General features: G+C 41.5%; 1 protein-coding gene across 1 annotated transcript in view; it reads right to left on the reverse strand.

Annotated features, from left to right (window-relative positions):
* LOC103371111 (1-phosphatidylinositol 4,5-bisphosphate phosphodiesterase beta-1-like) overlaps positions 1–12123 on the reverse strand; it is a 24520-nt gene that overhangs the window by 11358 nt on the left and 1039 nt on the right. The window contains exons 2-3 of the mRNA XM_008300337.1: positions 11636–11722; positions 9756–9780 (exon numbers count right to left, since the gene is read on the reverse strand). Coding sequence (XP_008298559.1) covers positions 9756–9780; positions 11636–11722 — 112 coding nt within the window. The remainder of the gene's footprint in view (positions 1–9755; positions 9781–11635; positions 11723–12123) is intronic.

Consider the following 12123-nt stretch of genomic DNA (forward strand, 5'->3'; position numbering starts at 1 on the left):
GCATTATTTTAGATTGGTGCATATTTCAGTGTTTGTCAAGACAGAAAACAGCCCAGATTGTGTCAATATGGTCACATAACACATTTTTTTTGCCAGCTAGTCACACCAGCATGTAGTGAGAAGAAAAAAAATCCTCATGGACTTTTCCAACTCTTTCCAGCCAATGCTTATGTTCCTTTAAGCAAGAGACTTCATCACCTTTGATTTTACAATCTAAAGAACGTAATTATGTCAGTATGCAACTACAAATGAAGCTCTCAACTTTCTTTGTGTACAGAAAATAAAGGTTAGATTTCTCAGTAACTGCCAATTTTGTGTATTTGCTTCACCACAATTTTGGCAGCATGAGGGCGACTTACACAGCAACAGGCAGGTGGTTTGATCAATGTGGCTGATCAGTGCATTATCACTCCACAAATCAGATATTTGCTAGCAAATCGTTTTCTGTTTACACATCAAGCAGTCCAATATTCACTCTCTTTTTAGCTCTGTTTCCAAACATTTTAAGTGGACATGTCCTACAGCGGATGAGAGCCGCTGCTGTTTGGTGATGAACAGGTAGCGAACACTTTGAGAAGTGAAAACACCTGCAGCTGGAAAAGAGGCTAAAGAGAGCTGCAGCAGCGAAACATTAAAGCTTCGGGCCACGAAAACAAAGAGCCGAAGGCGGCCCAAGATAGCTGAGAGGAAAAGCTGCGCTGGGTAATAATTCTCTTTGAGTTCATCACGTAGCAACACCTTTCCAGTTGCACACAGACATTTGATCCATTGTTAATTTAAAATTATTGATTGGTGCGGCTTTAAACCCTGCTGCTTGCAGAAGAACATCACCGCTCGTTGTCTTTCATTCCAGCGAAGAGGATACACGTGTAAAACGTGGAGTTAATCCTCGTTTGGTTATGTCAATTTTACTAATCTCCCCAAAATAATGCAGCTTAGCTTTTTCATAAAATTCTACACACCAAAGCTTTACTTGTGTTCTCAAATATCTCAAAAAAAACTCCACAACAGAGCTTAAACTGTGCAAACCAGCCACCATAGTGCACATCTTTACTTCCTCTATAACAACGAGTGAAAATTAAATAAATACAGGACCTTGTGGACCACACTGCAGAGAGGACAGTTCGGCAGTGAATGTTCCTTAGACAGAGCACAACCCCGGAGAGCTTCATTAGCACATGTGGGCATACATAATGAACACTCGTGCACTGATCTAAAATAGCAGCTAGCATAATAGAGCAGAAGAGTAACCAAGCGTGTAACATGTACGCACGCTCACACGTACACAATGGATTTTACTTTGCTGCCTCTGGTTTGCACTCAGTGTTCCCTGTGGGTATTGTCTGTCTGCCTGTGTGTGTCTGTTTGCGTGCACAAGTGCATTATTGATGCAACCCGCCAGGCAGAGATGATGCAGATCAAAGTCTGTGATGAGGGAACATGGTGGCCACCTCTTCGCCATCCAGCCAGAGCAGGGGGGACACTGAGCGAGTCGGTGAGGAGACTGCGAGCTTCTCTTCCTGGTCAACTCGGTGTGGCCTCGGTGTCTCCTCCAACCTGTTAGCTCCTGCTCTTCATCCTCCCTCCTCCTCCTCGTCTTCTTCCTGCCGCCGCTTTCTTCCACCTCCGGTAACCATCCCTGGGATTGCGTCACGAGGACTCGGTTCCAAATTAACAGATTGCAGGGAGTCATGAAGGATAGAAGAGGATATGAGAGGTGGGGGGGAGGAGGGGGGAGAGGTGGATCCGAGTTTCCATGACGACCGAGCAGGACTCCCGCCTGTCGAACGAGCGGGCGTGTGCGCACGCATGTGTGGTTCTGCGTGTTGAATCGAGGCTTTCACAGTGGGGAGACACCGTGAGATTTTCTTTTTTTTCTCCCCCTTTTCATTTAATCAAGAAAGAAGCAGCACGTCTCCTACGTAATAACGCACATTCGCACACGCACACACACACACACACACGCCAACGCACCATGTTGTGAAGCATATTGCCTTCTCACTTTTTCATACTCCTTTCACAGCCAAAAAAAAAAAAAAAAAGGTGTGGAAGAGATGACTAGTGCAGAGTAATTACAACATGCCCTGGTAAGCTTTTAGTCTGCTGCAGGCGAGGATGCTTTTCATTACATCTTCTTTTTTAGCTGAATAAAAATGTGATCCGGCCACGTGTGGGATGGTCGAGGCAGAAAACCGCAACAAGTTCAAGGCTCCTATACGAGACAAAGGTCTTGATTTCAGCCTCCTCGTCGAAATCAAACCCGGTGCCTCGTCATGAAGGACGTCTCATTTCCTAAAATGCACCTCGAGGATGGAGGAAGCCCTGAGCGAAGATTCACAAGTGTATCCACCATGAAGTCTTTTCTGCACACGTGACATGAAAGAGCTGCGACACATAGCTGGAACATACAAACCAAGCTGGCAGCAGGACCGACAGATGTGTGCATGTTATAGTTATGGCTCAATCTTAATATATGTCACACTTTATTTGTGTAGCTCTCTTTTGTGTGCCACGACTCTTTTATACTTCATCGCACGTGTGTGTTAAATATAAAATAAAAAGAGATCAGCGGCAGGTTAAAACAAAACAACGGACAGCTGCACCACACGTTGTACTAAACCGAAATCCGTTTCATTTTGTTAAAAACCTGTTGCTTCGACTCCTCTCTGATCTTGTAGGAGGACGTAATGACAAAGGAGTCGAGGATGTACAATTAGTGAATTGAAATGAGGGATTTTTGCTAAGATTTTTTTTTTTTTTTTTTTAACTAGTTCGCTCACTCTTGGAAGTCATGATAAGAAGTAGCCTGGGTGATAAAATGATGGCAATATGAACCAGTGATGGACACTTTTTCAGTCGCAATAAGAAAATTGTTCGATTGAATGTGTGATAGTTTCATGTAAATACATCAGATGTACTATTTGGGTGGAATAAACCTTTAAAATTGTATGTACTTGGACGTAAATCCATAAGTTGTAAGAAAGTACCATTTGAGTGCAATAAACCTGTAAAACTACAAGTGGTATTTTGAGTGGAGTAACTTTTGAAACTGTAAGCACTTGGACATCAAGTAGTACTTCGTCTGGAATAGTCCTTGAATAAAATCCTTTCAAACTGTAAGGCGCGCTCTTTGGCTAACATCCAGTGCAGTAGGCTCTGTATGCTTGTTGCTCTAGAAGTGCCATCCTACGAGTGCGGTCCTGAAAGTGCAGCCTCCATACCGCTGAAAAGATGTAACCCAGCCTCCAAACTCCCCAGATCTTAATCGGATCGAGCAGGACCCAGAACAAGCCCGATCCACGGAGGCTCCACCCCCAAACCCAACAGGACCCGACAGATCTGCTGCCAGCATCCTGGTGCCATAAACCACGCGACATCCCAAGAAGTTCCGTTTCCATGTCCCAAAAAAGTCAGAGCTGTTGTGGCTCCGCTCGCTGTACATGTTGGAGGATAACAAGACTCATGTTCTGCCAAAAATGCACTCAACAAGAGGTGTGAAAATAATCCCGTCTAGACATACGGCAGCGTGACCTTGACCGTGTCGCCGCGAGAAGAGAAGGAAAAGCAGCATGTCTGGACGGCAGGTCCTGAGGTGAGCGGAAGCATCTTTGGCCATCGTGCTGTTCACCGCTGACTCCTGGGGGGTGTTTTGATTGGATCATTAACAAGACAGTGACACCTGAGCGCACATGCTGGGAGTGGCGATAAAGCCTGACATGTCTTTCTTCTTCTATATCCGTTCAATCCTCATACGAGCACCTTAAAAACAAAACCCGGCGGTTCCTAATAATGCTAAAGTCGGAGCCACTGTGCCTGTTGAGGGGTTAACTGCGCCGTGGAGATACTGTACGTCGTATTTAGGTTGGTATATCACATGCATGTGAGTACACACACACGCAAAATACCATTGTAGTGGGCCGCTCAGCTCTCAGGGTCTCCACCAGGGATGGTTATAGATGTCCATTAGTGGCTGCTCTGAGCCCAGAGGAGAAACTGGGTCAGAACTGTATGAGAGAGAGAAGTGTGTTGTATCTTCCTCTCTGCGATTCATAAAGACTAACAGACACACACCAAACACAGACACAAAAGTATTTTTATATTAGCCCAGCCTTGGTTATGTGCCCACATCCATTATCCCCCCATCAGAGCCTTTAACATCCTGTCTTCTGCTTTCAGTGTTTATGAGTTTGTCTGTTGTTGTTTACATCCATCCAAGAGCTAAATGACTAACGGAGGCTTTCTTCCTGTGATTTAATTGAACTAACTGAAAGTTTGTGGAAAGCCTTTTTACAATCCATCACGTTCGTCCGCACACATTCACACACACAGATGGTGGTGGAGCCGCCATGGAAGGGCAACGACCTGCTCAGTGGGAGCAGTTTTGGGTTCAGTGACTTGTTCAAGGACACTTCTACATAATATTAGGCAGAGCTGGAAACACTAGAAATAGATCCAACACAGCTGAATGCTGCTGCTTCATTCATGTGGTGGGAACTAAGTGAAATCAGGACAGCCAGAAAGTGGTACAGTGGCTATAATATATAATAATAATAGATGTTAAGGCTTAGCAATAAAGCTGAAACATTTATCCTGATACAAACGTTACATTTTGGTCAATATAATAATAATTGGTCATTTGTAATGATTTTTTATTTTTATTTTTTTTAAAACAGCAAAAAAAAAAAAAGGTTTATTTTGAATTTGGTTACCATACTTTTAATTTAACCAGTTCAGCCTGTTTATCAAGGTACACCAGTAATAACTGTAACATTAACACAGCAAAAAATACATTTAAACACAAATAAATCTCATCTGTCTACACATTAAATTAAAAAAGCAAATAGAAAAACATGCTAAAGCTAAGGTTCTGAGTGGCGGGGCAGTCGGCCTCCTCCTGCACCCCTACATCAAGCCCGTCAACCCGACAAGGCCGGCGGGAATACATCGTTCGCAAGGGCATTCTTTAATCCCTGCTGGCCGCAGCCTCCACCAGAGAGGCTTATTATACCTTCGTAATGGAGCCCCTTCACCCTGCGCTGCCCTCTGAGGCCTACATGGGAGCCAAGGAGAGAGCAATGCAGGGTGAGGGGCCTCCATTATCAGGCTGTGATGAGCCGGCGAGGAAGCACGCCTGGGAGTTTGTTCATGCAACTGAACTTAAAATTCTTCCATAACTTTCATATATGGGGTCACTCCATCTCAAATCATCAAGTTTTGAGAGCTGCTTCTGCTCAGTCATTTCTGATTTGCTTGCATTTTTTAAAACAAAAAAAAAGGAAGGTTAAAAAAAAAAGGCCGAAAATTTAACCTGGGAAAAGTTTGCAAAAATGCCCAATGAACCAAAATCAACAACGTTTTTTTAAAACAAAAAGAAAAAAAAATTGAACCAAAAAAATTCAAGAAACAATCAAGAAAAAAAAATGAAAATTTCCCCCGTAATTAAAAACAAGCAAACGAATCAAAAACCGCAAAAATGGCAAAAAAAAACAAAAAAACCTAAAAAAAGAAGGAAGTGAAAAAACAAAAAAAAACGAAACAACCAATGAAAAGCCCAACCAACAAAAAAAGCCGGAAGGGGGCCCCAGGAAACTGGAAAATGATCTCTTAAAAGTATTTGATATGTCAACTAAAACTTCAGAGGTACCATTTTAAATAGCTATAGTTTCTGATGAGAACATTTCAAGCACATGCTCTGGTGAGCTGAGATGAATCGATCTTGTTGCTGTTGATGAAGCGTCTAGTTTACAAAGACCTGAGTATCTCCCTGATGATCAGGTTTCAGTGGTATCCTATTTTTGTATCTGCGTAAACACAATTTCTCAGTGAATAAACCCTCACCCTGCTTATAAGGACCCGGATTATTCTCGCTAAAGTGCTCTCAAAGAAACCAGAGTACTATTGCATGTATGCATCTTTTCCTAGTTTCTGACCGCTGCTTGCTACCTGCTCAGGTGCTCCTTCAGCTAAATTATGTACCAGGTGCTGTTGTTTCCTCTGGTCTCATGAATGGTTCGGTTGTGTCACACGGCCAGTAAAATGATGCTGCGCTCATATGGAAACTTTCCCTCCACCCAGTGTCACTGAAGCCCGTCATAACAACCTTATCCTACCGGTCGTGGTCGAGTAAGGGTTGTCATATCTTCAATCGTTTCCTCAATCACTGCTCCCTTGTTCTATGTTTAGAACATGTTTAGTATTTCCTCTCGCGGGGGATAAGCCAAATTTGTAATGCAAATTTATCATTTAATAATAGCACCGAGGCCGCCATAAATCAAAGTGGTTAAACTTTCAATAGCCACAGTCAAATGAATGTAAGGTTACGCTAACAGTCACGGGAACGTCAGGCTAGACCGCTGGTTTGTGGTTGTAAACGTCACAGCTAACAGCCTGCAGTTATCAGTAATCACACGGTTTAAAAAAAAATGAAATAAAATCTGTAAAAACACTGCAAATATTTTTTTTAATATAAGGTGGAATATTGTAATGTTCAAAGACTGTAAATACAGTGAAAATAACAGCAAATATCTGTGAAATATTTACATTTTTATCTGGTTTAGTAACAGCAAAATATTGTCATTTAATGGTCATACATTTTAAAAGATTGTTTTTGATGTGAACAATAGTTTAGGCAGTTTTTTTGCAAATAAAAACAATAAAATAACCGTTTTGCACTCCTTAACATAATTAACTCTTCTTTCAAATAACACATTTTTTTGTGCAGATTTAAATAAGTTTAGATTTTTGATTTATATTTAAACTGTTACATGGTAAATGAACAAACTTTCATGTGTAAAAATTACTGAGAATATTTTTTTTTCTGCAACTTTACATATTATTATTTTTAATTTAACAAAACAGGGAAAATAAATAAAATAACAGTAAGTTGTTTAGAAAGTAATTACACAAATTTTATTGTCAAATATGGTAAAAGAATGAATTATCATTCGTAAACATACAGATATATATATTGTGAGCTTTTATTATTCTGGCCTGTTGTTTTATCGTTAGCATGTAAGTTAATACTTTTAAAATACTAAATTATATATTATTCTACTAAAACATGGAAAATCGGTAGAATAACAGTTAATTGTTGATGTAAAAACATCAGTGCAGGATACTGGTGGCATGTTTACGGGGAGATGAAGGACTAAATGTCTCTGAGCTCCATGTAAAGACCATGTCCTGATTAAAACCCGGTTAAGTCTCACAACCAGGATTCTGGTGTAAACAATCGATGAAAACTCGTCGACTGAGGCCGTAAAGACCAACAGTATGAAAACTATCGACGACGACAGTCGGAAGTATTGACAGAAGCGAACACCCTCTGGCTTTCAGTGATTACAGCCTTTAATTTCTGTCCTGAGGGCTCCTGAGGTCAAGAAAACAGGACGACTCACTTTGGTGCGTCACAGGATTTCACAGTAATGCCACTTAGCCGGTATCTGTGGCTGTTATTCCAGCGTCGTGTTCAGCATCCCGATTTTTTTTTAGAATAAACAAAACCCTGCGTATCTTCTGCCGACTGTCTCCAGAGTTGTGGCCTCTGACATCTGCTTACTTTGCATGCAGATGACTGTCGTTCCGTGAGAGAAGATATTACAGAGACGGCTGATTACTATGTAATAGCCTTCTTCGGGCGAATTAAATGTGCCACGGTCCGGATTGCGATTTAGAGAAGCGACAGCGGGTTTGGTGATGGATGATCAGCTCCGATTTTGCGGGGAAACGACGGCCGCGAACAGAATGAAATGTGACTGCAGCACAAAACTGATCAACGGAGGGAAAAAAAAACAGCATCATTTTCCTGCTTTCTCCCTGAGGAAACCTGCTGCATTCAGTGTTGATTAGACCCTAAAGACGCTGGTTCACACAGATCATATCAATGAAATTGGACTCATAGTGACAAGAAGCGCGAGAATTTACAATAAAGATAATGATGATCACCGCAGGACCACGATGGAAGCTTGAGTGAGTCACGCACCGAGCAGATTGTTTATAAGGCAGAAACAATCATGTCTGACTCTGCAATCTCTCCTTAACTCCCCACCTGCTGGTCGGCGTCATTCCTAACTGCTGCAGCTTCGAGGAAAACGCACGGCCCACTGAATGCTGGGCTGCATGTCTGAGCTGCACCTCCCACACCGAGTGGTTTCAGAGGAACAAGGAGCTGTCACTTTGAGTGTGGGTGGTTATGGAGCCGACTCCAACAGAAGACTTCTGATTTATGCCTGTCTTTAGAAAAACACACCGTGGTCTTCGTTTGACAGCGAGAGGTTTTCTTCTGATCAGCCCGCGTACATGAAGGTCAACAAGTCAGTGAAACTAAACATTTTCTTGTTATTTCTGAGCATTTAATAACCAAAAATGTCTTTCGTTATCGACCAAATGAAACCCCAAAGAGCAAAACAGGTTGATTTTGTTTTTAAATTCTCAATTTTAAGCATTTTGACGTTGGCGATTTTCCTAAAACATCTCCTCTGTGCAGGAAAATCCCAGCACGAGTAAAGACATGATAGAAGCTCAAATCAGAGCATGTCCTTGGCAAACTGGAGTAATCTCGATTGTGCTGGCAGTTTACACTGCATCAGACTAAAACACTTTGCCAAAATCATAGAGACAAATCAAACGAACAGAACATTTGCATTCAGTGGATGTACAACACAACAAGTCGTGTTACGATCATGAAAACCGGCATGAGAAGCACAGAGCGTTCATGTTAGAAATACCTTCGATGAGAGACAACTAGGGCTGCACAAATATGACTAAAAAGATAATCACCATTATTTATGATTAATATTGACTTCTTGTTGCAATTTCACATCTGTACAAACAGAGCACTGCCGCTAATGCACTAATTTGCATCAAAATAAGATAAAGATAAAAATAATCTTAATTCAGAGCATCTCCTCGAGGCAAAATAGAAATAAAATTGTACCCAGAACGCCTCCTTTCCTGAAGATTTTCTTATCCATAGACGCTACAATTTACCGATGTTCCCTAAACGCCTCACATGCAGGCTACACTGGATGCTAGCGAGTCAACTGTGCACAGAGAAGCCTCTAGTCTCCACTCAGTAACTGCAACGCACACAAAACACACACAGGTGAGACCAAAAATGACTCAAGAAAAAGCAAAATAATGCGTTCTAGCGTCATATTTACCCCAAATGAAACCAAGTAGGTTCATCTACAGGGGCTGTTTCCAATGAGCGGAGCATTTTAAATGTCAAAACAATCAATAATGCTCGTTTAATTGTGGGAAGTTGAAATCGTGATTAATATTTTATCTCCAAATAGGGTTTAGAGAGTCTATGAAGGGAACTATGTGTTAATGTGCCATAAACATGTTTGCTTTAAATAAAATATGGTGTTAAATAGATTTTTATGCCTTATTAATATCCCAAAAGGCAGAGGTTCTTCTTTCTAATTTACTCTCCGACTGGTATTGAGGATCTCGCCCAAGGACACATCGACAGGGGAGATTAAATTCGAGCACACGACTGGGGTGTGATCTCGCCACGCTGAGGACAATCTGCCGCCTCTTCCGACATTATGCTGCCGTGTTGCGCAGATTACAGCTAAAATGCTGCAATAATTAACACGTTCGGAGAAGCGTTCTGCTTCACAGCAAAGTTTGGCGGCTCTCAGCAATTGCACGTTACTTGTTGCCGCTCAGGCGTTCAGAAGCTTGCGTATTAATGCTGCCACACTCAGACTATATTAGTGCTCAACACCAGGATGCAACGTCGGTCTTACCATGAGCTGCAGCTGCACAATCGTCCTACAAAGATAGTGACAATGACAAGGTTGGGAGCTGTGCGAAGAACAGCAAACATGCTAAAACTCCCATGAACACACTGGAGCATCAACCTCACTGCAAACCCATGTACAGAACTATGAGATGGCGTTAACAGCCAGGAAAAACAAAAGAAACTTGATCAAAGTTTAGTGATACTATATACATAAACTCTGATATCAGCACTAAGATTCATGGGGTCACAAACCAAATATATATATTGTCATAAGAAGCTGCAACAATCTTCTTCCTCCACAATGTCCACCAGATTTTTTTTTACACAGTGCAGCATCTTTCTAAACCTGGCCTGCATCGCCACCTAGTGGATAACGTGTTCAATTACATTTGGTTAAAGGACAACATCCATGTTTTTTGTTACTTAGAGTTATTTTCCTCCATGCAACACATTAAAATAGCCCCCCAAAAAAAAAAAAAACCAAGATTCAATCTGTGTAAAATCACTATGTACGACTGCATTTACTCTTTATAGGACCTGTATTCCAGTTCCAGGGGCCCGACTGAAAACTAAAGAAAGGGGAACAGAGTGTTTGCAGTCGGGGCCCCGAGGCTCCGGAGCAATCTGCCTGAGAAAATCAGGTCGGCTGAGTCGGTGACCTCTTTTAAGTCTCTTCTTTAAACATACTTTTAATCAGAGAGCTTTTCCTGGTGTTACTGGAGGTACATTGTCCTTTGCGCTGCCTTTTATTTCTTTAAATAAGGTTTGTTTTATTTCACTGCCTTTTAAAGTACTTTATACATGAAGATTATTCTCATTCTTATTGTTATATTGTTCAATAAACAAAAGTCTTTATGTTTAGAAAATCTGTTTAATGTCGCTTGCAGTCGCACAAGCTACAGATGAGACGTAGGACTAGTTACTAACTTTTTCTTGCAGTTTAATCGTAGCAACTGGACTTGCTTAAGTTCTTTGAAGACGTTCCACCTCTCATCTAAGAGGCTTCATCGGTTCTGACTGACTAGTTGGGACATCCAGATACTTCTATCCTAAAGGAGCCATTAACACCTGAGTTTTGGTTTCATTTGGATAAGATGCAGGTGGACTGCTGAGTCCTGTCCTGAGGAGCTGCCTCTTCTGTGCTGAGCCATGCGCTTGTGGAGCGGTTGTTTTGTCTCAGCACAGAAGAGCCAGTTCCTCAGGACAGGACTCAGCGGTCCACCTGCATCGTAAGGACAAAGGACGCTCATTCGAAGACAACAACGTACAGATTTTGGCCTGCAGGGAGGACAGACGGTTTGAGAGAGGGGTGAAAGAAGTCATCTATGCCACACTGGAAAAACCATCCCTCACCAGAGGTCTGAGGCATGATCTCTCACCTGTTTACAATTCAGTCCTAAGATCTCTCCCCAGGAAGATTAAACTGCATTCACACCTATAGCCACAAAAGACCCTAATGAACCCCAGTGGGAGCACTAACGACACACATAACGAGGGGGAGGAGCAACAAAGCCCTAATTGAAACTCAGGTGTTAACGGCTCCTTTAGGATATGAGTATCTGGAACTCCCGACTAGTCAGTCAGAACTGATGAGAGGTGGAACGTCTTCAAGGATCTCAGGCAAGTCCAGTTCCTACTATTAATCTACAAGAATAACCATGACCTGGATGACTGAGAATCATCACAGACTAGCTACTAATTTGTTTTTTCAAGAGTCTAATTTTTGAAAGATGATTATTTTTGTGTACAGACTGCCTGCTGAGCTCCTGATGATGGATGATGTCATGCAACAGAGCAGGAGACGTTTGGATAAAAACTCTTAATAGAGCATCTATAATAAAGATTTCAGTCACTAGTTAACCGTGTTTTCAATAAAAGTCTCACCTTTGGCCTTTCATCCAGGATTTGCTGGCGGATGTCCTTGTGCTTCTCCAGTAGTCTCTCCTGTCTTTTACTCTGAGCGTCTTCCAACTAAACACACAAACACACACATTTATTATCAAGTCTTTACATGTAGAAGTGTTCAGATTTTACTTAAGTTAAGGCACAAATATACTAATGTGAAAATACCCCACTTTAAGTTAAAGTCCTGCATGAAAAATTCTAATTAAGTAAAAGCACATAGCTGCAACTGCTTTTGCAGAAGAAAGGTTGGAAATCATTTGTTAATCTTTAGGGACTAAATATGTTATATTTTCACAGGTTTAGGATATTATCGGTTGCGTAAAACCTTGATCTTAAAAGTAACTATAAGTGTCAGATAGATGTAGGGAAGTGGAAGCATCAAGTAGCAAAAGACAAAAATACTCAAATAATTGATTATATGTACTTATTTGCTTTGTACAACTGATTTTTAGACCTTTTAGAAGCCA

This window comes from Stegastes partitus, unplaced genomic scaffold (genome assembly GCF_000690725.1).
Source record: "Stegastes partitus isolate 25-593 unplaced genomic scaffold, Stegastes_partitus-1.0.2 Scaffold1527, whole genome shotgun sequence".
In the NCBI taxonomy this organism is placed as follows: domain Eukaryota; kingdom Metazoa; phylum Chordata; class Actinopteri; family Pomacentridae; genus Stegastes; species Stegastes partitus.